The sequence below is a fragment of the Entelurus aequoreus genome, linkage group LG15 (genome assembly GCF_033978785.1).
Source record: "Entelurus aequoreus isolate RoL-2023_Sb linkage group LG15, RoL_Eaeq_v1.1, whole genome shotgun sequence".
Lineage (NCBI taxonomy): Eukaryota > Metazoa > Chordata > Actinopteri > Syngnathiformes > Syngnathidae > Entelurus > Entelurus aequoreus.
The window spans coordinates 1664985-1685297 of record NC_084745.1 but is presented as its reverse complement, the minus strand read 5'-3'; the positions used below and the strand labels follow the sequence as shown (position 1 = coordinate 1685297).

At 40.6% G+C, this 20313-nt stretch overlaps 1 protein-coding gene across 1 annotated transcript in view; it reads left to right on the top strand.

Moving 5' to 3' along the window:
• LOC133629693 (neuropilin-1a-like) overlaps positions 1–20313 on the top strand; it is a 180768-nt gene that overhangs the window by 65120 nt on the left and 95335 nt on the right. The window contains 2 exon segments of the mRNA XM_062020593.1: positions 5343–5570; positions 12445–12600. Of these exon segments, the coding sequence (XP_061876577.1) occupies positions 5343–5570; positions 12445–12600 (384 nt within the window).

Below are 20313 nucleotides of genomic sequence, written 5' to 3'. Positions count from 1 at the left end.
CTAGATCTGACCTATCTGAGTCTAAAACTAGATGTGACCAATCTAAGTCTAAGACTAGATCTGACCTATCTGAGTCTAAAACTAGATGTGACCAATCTAAGTCTAAAACTAGATGTGACGATCCACTCTTCCCTCACTCGTGAACAAGACTCCGAGGTACTTGAACTCCTCCACTTGGGGCAAGATCTCCTCCCCAACCCGGAGATGTCTCTCCACCTTTTTCCGGGCGAGAAAGGTGGAGTGCCTTGGGGTGGGAGAAGATTTCGGGGCTGTAAATCTAATTTTGAAATGAGCATATCCATATTGGAAAAGATGATTTATTATTAATACCTTCTGACATATCATTTAATGATGACTTGATTACATATTGCTCATTTTAAGTCATTGTCAAGTTGTACAACATTTGAGTAGAACCTCTGTAGTCCGACGTATCTAGATAAGTCTAGTTCGGGGGTCGGCAACCCGCGGCTCTAGAGCCGCATGCTGCTCTTTAGCGCCGCCCTAGTGGCTCTCTGGAGATTTTTCAAAAATGTATGAAGAATGGAAAAAGATGAGGGGAAAAAAAATCTATTTTTTTTGTTTTAGTATGGTTTGTGTAGGAGGACAAACATGACACAAACCTCCCTAATTGTTATAAATCACACTGTTTATATTAAACATGCTTCACTGATTCGAGTATTTGGCGAGCGCCGTTTTGTCCTACTCATTTTGGCGGTCCTTGAACTCACCGTATAGTTTGTTTACATCTATAACTTTCTCTGACTTTCTAGGACGTGTTTTATGCCACTCCTTTTTCTGTCTCCTTTTGTCCACCACACTTTTAACGTCGTGCACGAGTGCACAAAGGTGAGTTTTGTTGATGTTATTGACTTGTGTGGAGTGCTAATCAGACATATTTGGTCACTGCATGACTGCAAGCTAATCGATGCTAACATGCTATTTAGGCTAGCGATATGTACATATTGCATCATTACGCCTCATTTGTAGCTATATTTGAGCTCATTTAGTTACCTTTAAGTCCTCTTAATTCAATGTATATCTCATGACACATGTAATATGGCTTTTAATTTTTTGCGGCTCCAGACAGATTTGTTTTTGTATTTTTGGTCCAATATGGCTCTTTCAACATTTTGGGTTGCCGACCCCTGTACTAGTTGGTTTCAAAGTGGTATTTGGACGACTGCTTGGTCTCACAATGGTGGTGACACATCTCTTTGCCTGAGTCAGACCGGACAAAATCCCTTTCAGTTTGTCTTTTTCATTCTGACCCCGCGGGTAAATTCCACCGGGGATCCCTGACGGACACAGTAGGCGATAAATGAAGGAGACAGTGAGTCAGCAGGGAGCGTGTAGTTGGGTGACTACACTTCCTGTGATGCTGTTCGTCAACACGGATCGGCACATGTGGACTCAAAAGAACGACTCGACTGTTTCACACATCGACACAACAAGTGTTTATTGGAGAAGTTTGTGTTTGCAAAGCTGTGTAAACCTTAAAGAAGCCAAATATACAAACCCCGTTTCCATATGAGTTGGGAAATGGTGTTAGATGTAAATATAAACGGAATACAATGATTTGCAAATCCTTTTCAAGCCATATTCAGTTGCAAAGACAACATATTTGATGTTCAAACTCATAAACTTGCAAATAATAATGAACTTAGAATGTCATGGCTGCAACATGTGCCAAAGTAGTTGGGAAAGGGCATGTTCACCACTGTGTTACATGGCCTTTCCTTTTAACAACACTCAGTAAAGGTTTGGGAAGTGAGGAGACACATTTTTGAAGCTTCTCAGGTGGAATTCTTTCCCATTCTTGCTTGATGTACAGCTTAAGTTGTTCAACAGTCCGGGGGTCTCCCTTCTGCTATTTAGTAGGCTAATATAACTAATATAGACACTTACATCATGTTTTCATTATAACACTTATGTAAGACTTTTAAAGTCATTTTGATAGTAGGCTAATATAGACACTTACATCATGTGTTGTCTTCATTATAACACTTATATAAGACTTTTAAAGTCATTTTGATAGTAGGCTAATATAGACACTTTCATCATTCATCATGTGTTGCCTTCATTATAACACTTATATAAGACTTTTAAAGTCATTTTGATAGTATGCTAATAGAGACACTTACATCATGTGTTGTCTTCATTATAACACTTATATAAGACTTTTAAAGTCATTTTGATAGTAGGCTAATTTAACTAATATAGACACTTACATCATGTGTTGTCTACATTATAACACTTATATAATACTTTTGAAGTCATTTTGATAGTAGGCTAATATAGACACTTACATCATGTGTTGTCTACATTATAACACTTATATAAGACTTTTGAAGTCATTTTGATAGTAGGCTAATATAGCTAATATAGACACTTACCTCATGTGTTGTCTTCATTATAACACTTATATAAGACTTTTAAAGTCATTTTGATAGTAGGCTAATATAGACACTTGCATCATGTGTTGTCTACATTATAACACTTATATAAGACTTTTGAAGTCATTTTGATAGTAGGCTAATATAGCTAATATAGACACTTACATCATGTGTTGTCTTCATTATAACACTTATATAAGACTTTTGAAGTCATTTTGATAGTAGGCTAATATAGACACTTACATCATGCGTTGTTGTCATTATAACACTTATATAAGACTTTTAAAGTCATTTTGATAGTAGGCTAATATAGACACTTACATCATGCGTTGTTGTCATTATAACACTTATATAAGACTTTTAAAGTCATTTTGATAGTAGGCTAATATAGACACCTACATCATGTGTTGCCTTCATTATAACACTTATATAAGACTTTTAAAGTCATTTTGATAGTAGGCTAATATAGACACTTACATCATGTGTTGCATTCATTATAACACTTATATAAGACTTTTAAAGTCATTTTGATAGTAGGCTAATATAGACACCTACATCATGTGTTGCCTTCATTATAACACATTTATAAGACTTTTACAGTCATTTTGACTACCCCCCCTCCCAGGTTTAAACATGAGTAGACACTATAAAGTTAATGGCACACATGCTGTTGTCAAAAGCCACACTTTGTGCTTCTCCTCCAAATGTCAACTCTCTCCGGGCGCTCAAACGCTCCTCATCGGGGCTTTCAACTCGGATTAAAAGCAAAACCGACGACGCTTCTCTCCCTTCGTTTTGTGCAGACCGGCTAAAGCGGGCCTGAATTTGCAGCCCGGCGTGATGCCTGAGTGGGGGGCGGGGGGGCAGTTTGCCACATTCACTTAAGCCTGCTGCTTTTTATTGAGCAAAAACTCCTCGCAATTATGTTGTTGTTTTTTTTCTTCTCTCTCTCGCCGAGTTCCATCTGCAGTCCTCATGCAGGCTGTCAGACGAGCGGGGAAATGATGTTATTCTGCAGCTAATAGCTGCACATGATTGGCCCTGCATGACACACCACTGTCTTCTTGTCTCTCGCCTTTCAACGACTCACCACTGTCTTCTTGTCTCTCGCCTTTCAACGCTTTCTGTCATTTTGCTCAAAAAAGTTTCCCTATGTCACTTTCTCCGGATTTAATTTTAGGGTGCTTTAAGGCAGGATAATGCAATACTTCTTAACAGACGACAGCCAGGGTTTTGAAGACGTGGTATCGGATCGATACCTAAATGTGTGGTATCATCCAAAACTAATGCAAAGTATCGAAGAAGAGAAGAATAAGTGATTATTACATGTTAACAGAAGTGTAGATAGAACATGTTAAAACAGAAAGTAAGCAGATATTAACAGTAAATGAACAAGTAGATTAATAATCCATTTTTTACAGTTTGTCCCTCATAATGTGTACAAAATAATAGGTGTATAAATGACACAATATGTTACTGCATAGACTAATTAGGAGTCTGTGTTTGTTTACTTACTACTAAAAGACAAGTTGTCTAGTATGTTCACTATTTTATTTAAGGACTAAATTACAATAATAAACATATGTTTCATGTACACTAAGATTTTTTTGTTCAAATAAAGCCAATAACGATAAGTTCCATGCAGCGCTTGCAATTGGTTGAATGCACGATGCGCACCCTGAACTCCATTGTAAAACCCTAAGATTTTTTGTTAAAAATAAAGCCAATAATTAAATTGTTTGTGGTCCCCTTTATTTAGAAAAGTATCGAAATACATTTTGGTACCGGTGCCAAAATATTGGTATCGGGACGACCCTAACAGCAAGTGAGGAGGACTGAAGCATTCAATTATTAAATAACCGTCACAAGATTTCCTGGGAATTGTGGAATTCCTGGAAACTTAGACAAACTTTATTGATCCACAAGGGAAATTTCTTCAAAAAATGTGGGAATTTTTACTGTATAACGGTTCTAATAGGACCAAAAATGTGTGAGAAGAAGGCGGGAATTTCTTCTTATTGTGCGAATGCTGGAAAACATAACAATAAATAAGGAATATCAATTAATTGTGCATTTTTGCAGTTAGTCCCTCTTAATGTAGACAAAATAACAGTTAGATAAATGACACAATATGTTACTGCATACGTCAGCAGACTAATTAGGAGTCTTTGTTTGTTTACTTACTACTAAAAGACAAGTTGTCTAGTATGTTCACTATTTTATTTAAGGACTAAATTACAATAATAAACATATTTTTCATGTACCATAAGATTTTTTTGTTCAAATAAAGCCAATAATGATAAGTTCCATGCAGCGCTTGCAATTGGTTGAATGCACGATGCACACCCTGAACTCCATTGTAAAACCCTAAGATTTTTTGTTAAAAATAAAGCCAAGAGTGACATTTTTTGTGGTTCCCTTTATTTAGAAAAGTACCAAAATATTTTGGTACCGGTACCAAAATATTGGTATCGGGACAACACTACAATGTAGTAAGGATGTGATCTGTTTGTCCCTTCTGGTTGACAGGGTGTACTGAAGTTAATTGATCAAATATGGTTCCTTTGCTCCGTGTGAGAAGACATTTTGTTCAATCGTATTTAGTTAAAAATATACTACAAAACAATAAAATGCACAATTTGCACACCGTAGGAGGATACAATAGCTCACTGGCGTCACAATGTAAACAAATGCCATGAGTGGATCTACACCTGACATCCACTGTAATGATACCAAGTACAATAGTGTATCTAGTCAATACTCCAATGGTTACATCAATATTTGTTATCGTCACAAAATCTTCTTTCCTTTTTTAAGTAACCGACTATTAAAGATAAATAAGCAAGTCGATGAATGATAGTTTTGAGAGAATAATACGACAGCAACTGAAAACAACATTTGAAATGGTTCTTTGTCCAAGTTGACCATCTGGCACCTTCTGGCCCGCAGGTCCCGAATGCTCCAGGAACTTCACGGCCAACGGCGGCGTCATCAAGTCCCCGGGCTTCCCAGAGAAGTACCCCAACAACCTGGACTGTACCTTCATGATCTTCGCACCGCGCATGTCCGAAATCGTCCTGGAGTTCGAGAGCTTCGAGCTGGAGCCGGACCCCACGCCGCCCGCCGGAGTCTTCTGCCGCTACGACCGGCTGGAGATCTGGGAAGGCTTTCCCGGAGGTAAATGCGGTTTTTACTCGGGGGGGGGGGGGTTGCCGTCTCGGTCTTTAAATGATGGCGGTGATGTAATGAAGTGCGACAAATGACCAATCCTCAGCGTCGCCGCCTGTGAGGCAAATACTGTAACATTCTGCTCCAGATGGTTTCTGAACGAGTCTCGTAAATATTAACACAAATGAAATATTTCAATTGATTTATGGTAGTGCGTTCGTCACCATGAAACGTGGAAAAAAATTGATTTATCAAAAAGAAAAAGATCTATTGAGAATACCATTTAATTAAATGTAATAATATTAGACATTAGAAATTTTAATGGGCCTGCTCTCTGTGCCCTGGACCTCTGGTTGCCGGAAGTCATCCTACTTTAAAGATGGTGCAGAGTGTCTGAATCCGGGAGTTTTAAGTGTAACCGTACAAAAAGCGTTCATGTCCTGTAGCCCCTGTTTGTTTGTCTAATCTTGAACGGGTTTGTGCTGAAAACACAAGTTTGAGTCCATGGTTCTCGCCCGGAAAAGGGTGGAGTGCCATCTCCGGGTTGGGGAGGAGATCTTGCCCCGAGTGGAGGAGTTCAAGTACTTCGGAGTCTTGTTCACGAGTGAGGGAAGAGTGGATGGTGAGATCGACTGGCGGATCGGTGCGGCGTCTTCAGTAATGCGGACCCTGTACCGATCCGTGATTCTCGCCCGGAAAAGGGTGGAGTGCCATCTCCGGGTTGGGGAGGAGATCTTGCCCCAAGTGGAGGAGTTCAAGTACCTCAGAGTCTTGTTCACGAGTGAGGGAAGAGTGGATGGTGAGATCGACTGGCGGATCGGTGCGGCGTCTTCAGTAATGCGGACCCTGTACCGATCCCAGGTTCTCGCCCGGAAAAGGGTGGAGTGCCATCTCCGGGCTGGGGAGGAGATCTTGCCCCAAGTGGAGGAGTTAAAGTACCTCAGAGTCTTGTTCACGAGTGAGGGAAGAGTGGATGGTGAGATCGACTGGCGGATCGGTGCGGCGTCTTCAGTAATGCGGACCCTGTACCGATCCCAGGTTCTCGCCCGGAAAAGGGTGGAGTGCCATCTCCGGGTTGGGGAGGAGATCTTGCCCCAAGTGGAGGAGTTAAAGTACCTCAGAGTCTTGTTCACGAGTGAGGGAAGAGTGGATGGTGAGATCGACTGGCGGATCGGTGCGGCGTCTTCAGTAATGCGGACCCTGTACCGATCCGTGATTCTCGCCCGGAAAAGGGTGGAGTGCCATCTCCGGGTTGGGGAGGAGATCTTGCCCCAAGTGGAGGAGTTCAAGTACCTCGGAGTCTTGTTCACGAGTGAGGGAAGAGTTGTATTGTGAGATCGACAGGCGGATCGGTGCGGCGTCTTCAGTAATGCGGACCCTGTACCGATCCGTGGTTCTCCCCCGGAAAAGGGTGGAGTGCCATCTACGGGTCTGGGAGGAGACCCTGCCCCAAGTGGAGGAGTTCAAGTACCTCAGAGTCTTGTTCACGAGTGAGGGAAGAGCTGTATTGTGAGATCGACCGGCGGATCGGTGCGGCGTCTTCAGTAATGCGGACGCTGTATCGATCCGTTGTGGTGAAGAAGGAGCTGAGCCGGAAGGCAAAGCTCTCAATTTACCGCTCGATCTACGTTCCCATCCTCACCTATGGTCATGAGCTTTGGGTTATGACCGAAAGGACAAGATCACGGGTACAAGCGGCCCAAATGACTTTCCCCCGCCGGATGGTGGTCTCTCCCTTAGAGATAGGGTGAGAAGCTCTGTCATCCGGGGGGGAGTTCAAAGTAAAGCCACTGTTCCTCCACATGGAGAGGAGCCAGTTGAGGTGGTTCGGGCATCTGGTCAGGATGCCACCCGAACGCCTCCCTAGGGAGGTGTTTCGGGCACGTCCGACCGGTAGGAGGCCACGGGGAAGACCCAGGACACGTTGGGAAGACTATGTCTCCCGGCTGGCCTGGGAACGTCTCGGGATCCCCCGGGAGGAGCTGGACGAAGTGGCTGGGGAGAGGGAAGTCTGGGCTTCCCTGCTGACCTCGGATAAGCGGAAGAAGATGGATGGATGGATGGACAGAGCTTTGTTGTACTTGTGCAACGACAATAAAGACCTACCTACCCAGTGGGCCGCATTTTGCCCAGGTCTGGGTTGGACTGAGCTTTCGCACCACTGAAGTGTATTTTATTGCATGTAGTAGATTGTCTAACAATAAGGAATGCTTTTGTGGGGCGTCCAAACATGCCTGCCGGATTAATACTGCATTAGCGCAGAGGCCTGCTAGTCTGTAGCTGTGGAAAAAAACAAAAACTAAAAACCTCTGGTTCTTTCTCCTCTCGGAGTACAGAGTTCATCCGGAGGCTCATCAAAATTTCATTGTGCTGGGGGAGTCATGCAGATAATCTTGGAGACGGCCCTTCCTTGTCTTCGGTCCATACCTCGGCGTGTTTAAAAAAAAAAGCACGCATATTTCCATGCAGTCAGCATCGGGGTTATGACGATGAATCAAGGGCGTCACGCCGCAATCTCCTTTGCCTTTGATCCCCGGGTGTTGTTGAGATGACAGCTGCCTGCTGGGCGGCCAACTGTCACTCGCCACTGATCACAGCATTAGTAATCACAGATAAGTCGGCGCGTACCAACACGGGCACGTGCACGGATCACGGCGCCCACCGAGCACAGGGCAAAGTCCTTGTGCTTACCGCCCTCCGTTCTATTCTTCCGACTCTACTTAGCGGAACGGGCCCCGCATGAGACTTTATTGCTTTGTCTTTGGACAGTTCCTCTTTTGTGTCTGCTACGGCTCCGATGCCGGGAGTTGTGACATTGGGAAAACCAGGTCGGGGGTATGGGAAAGGAAAGGTCCGAGGTATTTACAGCCGGCCGACAGACAATGGTCTCAGTCACCTAGCCTCAGCAATGTTGATGACAGCGCCGTGGAATGTCTGGTTGGAGCAGTGTTGCAGGGCACTAGTCACAGGGGTGGAGTAGCAGCTGCGCTGGCGGGTGGGAAACGACCAATTATGGTGCTGGAAGAATAAAGTTGACATATTTTGAGGGACGTTATTGTATTACCGTGCGACTGCGGCAAGCGAATGGACGCCCCCTTGCTAGTGGCTAAGGTCCCGCCACAGTACGAAGCCACTTCCAAGTTTAGCTTAGTCTTTATTTGAAGGGACAATGCACAGAGACATTAAAGGCCTACTGAAATGATTTTTTTAAAATTTAAACAGGAATAGCAGATCCATTCTATGTTTCATACTTGATCATTTCGCGATATTGCCATATTTTTGCTGAAAGGATTTAGTAGAGAAAATCGACGATAAAGTTCGCAACTTTTGCTCGCTGATAAAAAAAAAGCCTTGCCTGTACCGGAAGTAGCGTGACGTCACAGGAGCTAGTATTCCTCACAATTCCCCGTTGTTTACAATGGAGCGAGAGAGATTCGGACCGAGAAAGCGACGATTACCCCATTAATTTGAGCGAGGAAGAAAGATTCGTGGATGAGGAACGTGAGAGTGAAGGACTAGAGTGCAGTGCAGGACGTATGTTTTTTCGCTCTGACCGTAACTTAGGTACAAGCTGGCTCATTGGATTCCACACTCTCTCCTTTTTCTATTGTGGATCACGGATTTGTATTTTAAACCACCTGGGATACTATATCCTCTTGAAAATGAGAGTCGAGACCGCGAAATGGACATTCAGTGCCTTTTATCTCCACAACAATACATCGGCGAAATGCTTTAGCTACGAGCTAACGTGATAGCATCGTGCTTTAACTGCATATAGAAACAAAAAAATAAACCCCTGACTGGAAGGATAGATAGAAAATCAACAATACTATTAAACCGTGGACATGTAAATACACGGTTAATGCTTTCCAGGCTGGCGAAGGTTAACAATGCTGTGCTAACGACGCCATTGAAGCTAACTTAGCAACTTAGCAACGGGACCTCACAGAGCTATGCTAAAAACATTAGCTCTCCACCTACGCCAGCCAGCCCTCATCTACTCATCAACACCCGTGCTCACCTGCGTTCCAGCGATCGGCAGAAGGACGAAGGACTTCACCCGATGCATTTGGCGGCCCGGCGACATAGGAAGTCAAGGTCCTCCTGGTTGTGTTGCTGTAGTCCGCTGCTAATACACCGATCCCACCTACAACTGTCTTCTTTGCAGCCTTCGTTGTTCATTAAACAAATTGCAAAAGATGTCCAGAATACTGTGGAATTATGAAATGAAAACAGAGCTTTTTGTATAGGATTCTACGGGGTACCATAACTTCCGTTAAACTGACTACGTCACGCGCATACGTCATCATACCGCGACGTTTCAGCCGGATATTTCCCGGGAAGTTTTAAATGTCACTTTATAAGTGAACCCGGCCGTATTGGCATGTGTTGCAATGTTAAGATTTCATCATTGATATATAAACTATCAGACTGCGTGGTCGCTAGTAGTGGCTTTCAGTAGGCCTTTAAGCTCAAAGACAGAGATATGTTCTGCACCAGATTATAGCTAATTTAGCTATAATTAGCACAGATGAGGCGCTAACTGTCCAAAGTCGAGACCCGGGGTGGACCACTCATCTGTGCATCAGTTGGGGACGTCTCTGCACTGCTGGCCTGTCTCCACTCAAGATGATCTCTTGCTGGCCCCACTATGGGGGCCAGCAGGAGATCACTATAGACCAGGGGTGTCCAAAGTGCGGCCCGGGGGCCATTTGCGGCCCGCAGCTAATTGCTTACCGGCCCGCTACACATTCTGGAAATGCTTTTGATTGATTGAAACTTTTATTAGTAGATTGCACAGTACAGTACATATTCCCTACAATTGACCACTAAATGGTAAATACATTTTTTTCAACTTGTTTAAGTCCACGTTGATCAATTCATGGTGAAAATATGTACTATCGGCATAATACAGTCATCATACAAGTTAATCATCAGAGTATAAACATTGGATTATTTACATTATTTACCATCCGGGGGGTGGGATGTGGAGAGGGTTGGGGCAGGGGGGTTAGGTTTGGTTGATATCAGCACTTCAGTCATCAACAATGATATCATCTGAGAAATGGACATTGAAACAGTGTAGGTCTGACTTGGTAGGGTATGTAATTTTTCCATGTACGGCCCTCAGTGGAAAAAGTTTAGACACCCCTGGACTAGACTCTCACTAATATGTTAGATCCACTATGGACTGGACTCTCACACTATTATGTTAGATCCACTATGGACTGGACTCTCACACTATTATGTTAGATCCACTATAGACTGGACTCTCACACTATTATGTTAGATCCACTATGGACTGGACTCCCACACTATTATGTTAGATCCTCTATGGACTAGACTCTTACTAATATGTTATATCCACTATGGACTGGACTCCCACACTATTATGTTAGATCCACTATAGACTGGACTCTCACACTATTATGTTAGATCCACTATGTACTGGACTCTCACACTATTATGTTAGATCCACTATGGACTGGACTCTCACACTATTATGTTAGATCCTCTATGGACTAGACTCTTACTAATATGTTATATCCACTATGGACTGGACTCCCACACTATTATGTTAGATCCACTATAGACTGGACTCTCACACTATTATGTTAGATCCACTATGTACTGGACTCTCACACTATTATGTTAGATCCACTATAGACTGGACTCTCACACTATTATGTTAGATCCACTATGGACTGGACTCTCACACTATTATGTTAGATCCACTATGGACTGGACTCTCACACTATTATGTTAGATCCACTATGGACTGGACTCTCACTATTATGTTAGATCCACTGTGGACTGGACTCTCACAATTATGTTAGATCCACTATGGACTGGACTCTCACAATATTATGCTAGATCCACTATGGACTGGACTCTCACACTATTATGTTAGATCCACTATGGACTGGACTCTCACACTATTATGTTAGATCCACTATGGACTGGACTCTCACACTATTATGTTAGATCCACTATGGACTGGACTCTCACACTATTATGTTAGATCCACTATGGACTAGACTCTTACTATAGCGGTATAGCTCGGTTGGTAGAGTGGCCGTGCCAGCAACTTGAGGGTTGCAGGTTCAATTCCCGCTTCCGCCATCCTAGTCACTGCCGTTGTGTCCTTGGGCAAGACACTTTACCCACCTGCTCCCAGTGCCACCCACACTGGTTTAAATGTAACTTAGATATTGGGTTTCACAATGTAAAGCGCTTTGAGTCACTTGAGAAAAAGCGCTATATAAATGTAATTCACTTCACTTCACTTCACTAATATGTTAGATCCACTATGGACTGGACTCTCACACTATCATGTTAGATCCACTATGGACTGGACTCCCACACTATTATGTTAGATCCACTATGGACTGGACTCTCACTATTATGTTAGATCCACTATGGACTGGACTCTCACTATTATGTTAGATCCACTATGGACTGGACTCTCACACTATTATGTTAGATCCACTATGGACTGGACTCTCACTATTATGTTAGATCCACTATGGACTGGACTCTCACACTATTATGTTCGATCCACTATGGACTGGACTCTCACTATTATGTTAGATCCACTATGGACTGGACTCTCACACTATTATGTTAGATCCACTATGGACTGGACTCTTACACTATTATGTTAGATCCACTATGGACTGGACTCTCACACTAGTATGTTGTCTCTGATAGTTTCCTAAAACCTAAACCAATCAAATGGAACAGAGCTGTAAAAGGAGTCAACTATAAAATGCTCTGTAAAACCGATGCATCTATTGATTTTCTACACTGTGACTACTTCTGGTCTATCTGCAGCTGCGATGCTTCAAAGCTGATTATTTCTGTCTCCCCTCTCCCTTTGTAGTCGGCCCGTACATCGGCAGGTACTGTGGACAGAACACACCGGGGAGAATCATCTCCTACACGGGCATCCTGGCACTGACCATCAACACGGACAGTGCCATCGCCAAGGAGGGCTTTTCTGCCAACTACACCGTCATGGAAAGGACTGTTCCGGAAGGTGAGTCTGCGAGACAACCGAGCAGATGAGAAAGAAGTGGCATAAATGGGTATGACTCGCAGGCGTCTGAATTTTAACCCTGTAACACCCCTTACTGTAAAATTACGACGTTACCTTTAACCATCCTAAAAAACAATCTGTTATATACATATTTTTAGTCATTGGGTCCTATTGTTCAGTCTCACAAGGCTATTGGATGGTACATTTGTTTATAAGTCACGCCTTCTGGCCATGAACTCACACAACCTCTAAAGGTTTCCTTCGAACAACATCTATTTGTTTCATTGGACTGAATTCATCAGAATCAAGTAATTAAAATGTCTTTTTATATTTTTTGGGGGTTTTTATTACAATGTCTAGAGCAGGGGTCACCAACGCGGTGCCCGCGGGCACCAGGTAGCCCGTAAGGACCAGATGAGTAGCCCGCTGGCCTGTTCTAAAAAAAAGCTCAAATAGCAGCACTTACCATTGAGCTGCCTCTATTTTTTAAATGGTATTTATTTACTAGCAAGCTGGTCTCGCTTTGCCCGACATTTTTAATTCTAAGAGAGACAAAACTCAAATAGAATTTGAAAATCCAAGAACATTTTTTAAAGACTTGGTCTTCTTCACTTGTTTAAATAAATTCATTAATTTTTTTACTTTGCTTCTTATAACTTTCAGAAAGACAATTTTATAAAAAAAATACAACCTTAAAAATGATTTTACGATTTTTAAACACATATACCTTTTTACCTTTTAAATTCCTTCCTCTTCTTTCCTGACAATTTAAATCAATGTTCAATTATTATTTTTTTTATTGTAAAGAATAATGAATACATTTTAATTTAATTCTTCATTTTAGCTTCTGTTTTTTCGAAGAAGAATATTTGTGAAATATTTCTTCAAACTTATTATGATTAAAATTCAAAAACAATATTCTGGCAAATCTAGAAAATCTGTAGAATCAAATTTAAATCTTATTTCTAAGTCTTTTGAATTTCTTTAAAAAATATTGTTCTGTAAAATCTAGAAGAAATAATGATTTGTCTTTGTTAGAAATATAGCTTGGTCCAATTTGTTATATATTCTAACAAAGTGCAGATTGGATTTTAACCTATTTAAAACATGTCATCAAAATCCTAAAATTAATCTTAATCAGGAAAAATTAGTAATGATGTTCCATAAATTATTTTTTTAATTTTTTCAAAAATATTCGAATTAGCTAGTTTTTCTCTTCTTTTTTTCGGTTGAATTTTGAATTTTAAAGAGTCGAAATTGAAGATAAACTATGTTTCAAAATTTAATTGTCATTTTTTTCTTGTTTTTTCCTCTTTTAAACTGTTCAATTAAGTGTAAATATCATTCATTATTAATAATAACATAGAGTTAAAGGTAAATTGAGCAAATTGGCTATTTCTGGCAATTTATTTAAGTGTGTATCAAACTGGTAGCCCTTCGCATTAATCACTACCCAAGAAGTAGCTCTTGCTTTCAAAAAGGTTGGTGACCCCTGGTCTAGAGCATGTACATATGCAGAACAGATGCATCAAATGTCATTTAGAGCTTGTTATATAATTGTTGCAATTATAAAAGAGGAAGAAAAATCGTTTTTTAAGGATTTTATCTTGTTTCATATTTTTTACATTTGTAATAAATGATTTCATAAAAATATAACTAATGTGTGATTATTATTAATGGTGTAAAGCGTTATGGGGCTAAGTAAGCAATCAACCCTGCAAATGAACCCTTAGTTGTTCAGACAACTGTTTTTTTTTTAGGTTTTTCCATATTTGGGTCTTACAGGGTTAAGAATGCGGTTGTAGAAAATTAGAAGGCAAAAAACCAAACCATTAGGTCAGACCTGGGGAAATTAAGATTTTCAATCAGGTCCGCCGGACTTTCCAAAATATATTTTTTTAAATCTTTAAAATGGAAAGTGTAGCTGCCATTATGATGTGCAGTGATGTATTTACATTATTTTTAAATTAAGTATTCCAATGGTCGGAATCTGCGCTTTTGCCTGATATACTAGTTCAGGGGTCACCAACCTTTTTGAAAGCAAGAGCTACTTCTTGGGTAGTGATTAATGCGAAGGGCTACCAGTTTGATACACACTTAAATAAATTGCCAGAAATAGCCAATTTGCTCAATTTACCTTTAACTCTATGCTATTATTAATAATTAATGATATTGACACTTAAATGAACGGTTTAAAAGAGGAGAAAACACGAAAAAAAATGACAATTAAATTTTGAAACATAGTTTATCTTCAATTTCGACTTTTTAAAATTCAAAATTCAACCGAAAAAAAGAAGAGAAAAACTAGCTAATTCGAATATTTTTGAAAAAATTAAAAAAATAATTTATGGAACATCATTAGTAATTTTTCCTGATTAAGATTCATTTTAGAATTTTGATGACATGTTTTAAATAGGTTAAAATCCAATCTACACTTTGTTAGAATATATAACAAATTGGACCAAGCTATATTTCTAACAAAGACTAATCATTATTTCTTCTAGATTTTACAGAACAAAAATTTTAAAAGAAATTCAAAAGACTTTGAACTAAGATTTAAATTTGGTTGTACAGATTTTCTAGATTTGCCAGAATCATTTTTTTGAATTTTAATCATAATAAGTTTGAAGAAATATTTCACAAATATTCTTCGTCGAAAAAACAGAAGCTAAAATGAAGAATTAAATTAAAATTGATTTATTATTCTTTACAATAAAAAAAAAAAAATACTTGAACATTAATTTAAATTGTCAGGAAAGAAGAGGAAGGAATTTAAAAGGTAAAAAGGTATATGTGTTTAAAAATCCTAAAATCATTTTTAAGGTTGTATTTTTTCTCTAAAGTTGTCTTTCTGAAAGTTATAAGAAGCAAATTAAAAAATAAATTAATTTATTTAAACAAGTGAAGACCAAGTCTTTAAATATTTTCTTGGATTTTCAAATTCTATTTGAGTTTTGTCTCTCTTAGAATTGAAAATGTAGAGCAAAGCGAGACCAGCTTGCTAGTAAATAAATACAATTTAAAAAATAGAGGCAGCTCACTGGTAAGTGCTGCTACTTGAGCTATTTTTAGAACAGGCCAGCGGGCGACTCATCTGATCCTTACGGGCTACCTGGTGCCCGCGGGCACCGCGTTGGTGACCCCTGTACTAGTTACTATGGTCATCTAATTAGTTACTATGGTCATCTAATTAGTTACTATGGTCATGTGTCAGGTTCAAACACTGATGACATCTATTAAACAGACGAGAAGCAAGGAATCATGCAGAGACAGAGTTCAATTTAGCTCACGAGGAGACACATGTTTTTGGGCTGTATTCTAGTTACAGATCCAAACTACGTTCTAAAAGACAACCCCAGTTAGACACAATGTATGATTATACAAAAATGCAAATGTGTTGACGCTGGTGATATCGCCTTGTCTCTGCTCTGTCTGCGTCACGGCGGTGTTCGGCCTTGGCAAGTCAGCAGGCCGAGTCTGGACACAAATACTGATAGAGACGGCTGGCAATCTTTATACAAAAATCGAACTTGAGCGCAGTAGCTAACAACTATAGCAATGGACTTTAAGAATACTGAAGTTGTGTGATAACTTTACACATAATTATTCTAACATAATGTAAAACACAACAGCTCAGACCAGGCACCAAGCAGTGTGGGTGGGGAGCGTTTCCACAGAGTGTTTCCGGAGCCTGAAATGTGGGTGTCAGGGACAGACGTGGAAGGAGATTTTTACAAGAAAGTTCTAAAGCTTAGTGATATATCACATATATCAGATTGTAGGTGTTTGTTTTATTTTACCCTTCACGTTCATATTTAGCTGTGTTTGTTGCATTTTGTCGCTTGATTGTAAAATATGCGGATGGAGAGGGGGTGTGACGTTCATATGTTGTCAATATTCAGTGTTTTATCCTTCATAGTTAATATTGTCTTTATTTTCATGTACATTCTGGGTGTGTCATTCAGTAAAAATAAAAAGTAACATTCCATTCCCTTTTTTAAGGCGGTCTGTCATCAAGTTTTTAGCATTCAATCAGACATCATTGGGAGGTTTTGTATTAGTGTTCCTAAAAATAGGACCCAAGCACACATACTGTACAGCAGATTTTCACAGCTTACATTTGTGTGTATATATATATATACATATCAGTGTATATGTACATATATATATACAGTCGTGGTCAAAAGTTTACATACACTTTAGAGATGTCCGATAATGGCTTTTTTTGCCGATATCCGATATCGGGGTGTATATTGTAGCGTCCCGGAAGAGTTAGTGCTGCGAGGGATTCTGGGTATTTGTTTTGTTGTGTGTATGTTGTGTTACAAAATGTGTTTGTCATTCCTGTTTGGTGTGGGTTCACATATTTGTAACAGTGTTAAAGTTGTTTGTACGGGCGCCCTCAGTGTGACCTGTATGGCTGTTGACCAAGTATGGATTTTTGACCACTCCTCTTGACAAAATTGGTGCAGTTCATTTGCTCTCTGTAAAGCGCCGGTTCCATTGGTGGCAAAACAGGCCCAGAGCAAAATACTACCACCACCATGCTTGACGGTAGGTATGGTGTTCCTGGGATTAAAGGCCTCACTTTCTCTCCTCCAAACATATTGCTGGGTATTGTGGCCAAACAGCTCCATATTTGTTTCGTCTGACATCACACGGACAAAGATAAGACCTTCTGGAGGAAAGTTCTGTTATATATATATATATATATATATATATATATATATATATATATATATATATATATATATATATATATATATATATATATATATATATATATATATATATATATATATATATATATATGTATATATGTATACACATATATATATATATATATAGACATGTTTCTTTCTCTAAATTTGCCCCCTCCGAGTCCAAATGATTGCCCAGGCCTGCATTAGAAGGCTATCACACATCCTACACTTCTCTTTTGTAAAGTAAATCTGAACAGACGATATGGGCATCTACATCAACTATATGATTTGCCTGAGAAGCTGGACAGGACAAAAAAAAAAAAAAAAAAAAAAAAAAAAGAAAATAAAATTAAAAAAAAAAATAAAATAAAATAAAAAAAATATATATATATAAAAATAAAAAAAATAAAAATAAAAATAAAAAAGAAGGCTATCACAGAAATAAAGTAGCATATGTCGTCCACTACACTCTTTTCTGCAATCTCACTCGATTACAGTGTTTAAGGGTTTTGAATTAAACACCTCCTGTTTCTTCATTAGTGGAATGTGTTTTACTCGTCCTACGTTAACACACCACAGGCCCGGACATGCCCCAGAAGACAGGATTCTCCACACACACACACTCACACACACACACACACACACACACACCTAGGAGGTTGTAACATGCGGCAATAACATCACAGAGCTCGACCTACCGACCCCATTGTGCGTAGACGCTGCGACTAAACATTTCATTAAGAAAGACGAGGGCAACTCGGAGTCATAAATCTGCCCAGAGGCTAAAGACCACCCTAAACAAATACACACACACACACACACACACACACACACACACACACACACACACACACACACACACACACACACACACACACACACACACACACACACACACACACACACACACACACACACACACACACACAGAGTCATCCTTTGACTGGCAAAAGAGTTGTCTGACATTCTACAAATCTACTAATCATCTCCAAAAGGATCTGGTCTTGCCCCCAAGGGACGCACACACACGGACTCCACACATTTGTAGGAAGGACCAATGACTTTTTTTGCATTACTCGGTAGAATGCTTTGTGTTGATGTGATGGACTCAGACAGTCTTCTACAGTCCTGGTCAAAAGTTTACAAGCACTTGCGTCATGACTCTCTTGATCATTTATACAACTCTTATTTCCGACCACAGAACTTTCCTCCAGAAGGTCTTATCTTTGTCCATGTGATGTCAGATGAAACACAAATGGAGCTGTACCCTGCAATATGTTTGGAAGAGGAAAGGTGAGGCCTTTAATCCCAGGAACACCATGCCTCCTGTCAAGCATGGTGGTGGTAGTATTATGCTCTGGGCCTGTTTTGTTGCCAATGGAACTGCTGCTTTACAGAGAGTAAATGGGACGATGAAAAAGGAGGATTACCTCCAAATTCATCAGCCCGGAGGTTGGGTCTTGGTCGCAGTTGGGTGTTCCAACAGGACAATGACCCCCAAACACACCTCAAAAGTGGTAAAGAAATGGCTAAATCAGGCTGAGAATGAAGGTTTTAGAATGGCCTTCCCAAAGTCCTGACTTAAATGTGTGGACAATGCTGAAGAACCAAGTCCATGTCAGAAAACCAACACATTTAGCTGAACCGCACCAATTTTGTCAAGAGGAGTGGTCAACAATTCAAGCAGAAGCTTGTGGTTGAATTGTTGACCACTCCTCTTGACATCACATGGACAAAGATAAGACCTTCTGGAGGAAAGTTCTGTGGTCAGATGAAACAGAAATGGAGCTGTTTGGCCACAATACCCAGCAATATGTTTGGAGGAGGAAAGGTGAGGCCTTTAATCCCAGGAACACCACACCTACCGTCAAGCATGGTGGTGGTGGTAGTAATATGCTCTAGGCCTGGTTTGCTGCCAATGGAACTGGTGCTTTACAGAGAGTAAATGGGACAATGGAAAAAGGAAGATTACCTCCAAATTCTTCAGGACAAGCTAAAATCATCAGCCCGGAGGTTGGGTCTTGGCCGCAGTTGGGTGTTCCGACAGGACAATGACCCCAAACACACCTCAAAAGTGGTAAAGGAATGGCTAAATCAGGCTAAGAATGAAGGTTTTAGAATGGCCTTCCCAAAGTCCTGACTTAAACGTGTGGACAATGCTGAAGAAACAAATCCATGTCAGAAAACAAAAAAATTTAGCTGAACTGCACCAATTTTGTCAAGAGGAATGGTCGAAAATTCAAGCAGAAGCTTGTGGTTGAATTGTTGACCACTCCTCTTGACATCACATGGACAAAGATAAGACCTTCTGGAGGAAAGTTCTGTGGTCAGATGAAACATAAATGGAGCTGTTTGGCCACAATACCCAGCAATATGTTTGGAGGAGAAAAGGTGAGGCCTTTAATCCCAGGAACACCATGCCTACCATCAAGCCTGGTGGTGGGAGTATTATGCTCTGGGCCTGGGCTTGTCAAAAAAACGATTGGGAACTCAAGACAGCCATGACATGATGTTCTTTACAAGCGCATGTCAACTTTTGACCACGACTGTATTTCTTGCCTGTGCTTGGTAACGGCAGCGGTTGAGTGGAAATAACTGAAAGTCACTGATGAAGGCGATACGGTGAAGAAAGAAGATCTTGTCTTTGGCTCTCAGCCCCTCAGATCCTCTTTATCAGCCATTTATCAGCCCTCCATACCGTACAGTCTGCCACGCTTGGCAGCTCACATGATCAGGCTGTTGCAAACAAGCAACTCTTTGTGTTTTCTCCCACTTTTACTTTCTGCTTGGAAAGTCAGACTGATAGAGATTTTAGGGACTGAGGACGATAAGCGACACAGCTGTGAGATGTTGAGTTAAGGCAAATTGGACATTTCAGCAGTATGTGACAGAGTGTTGCTTTGCTTTACACACTGGTGTCAGGATGTCTGACCTCCAGGGGTCCAGGGACCCTTGTGGAATCTGTAACGACAGACCCCGCATGTCTGGAAACGACTGCCCCATGTCAACA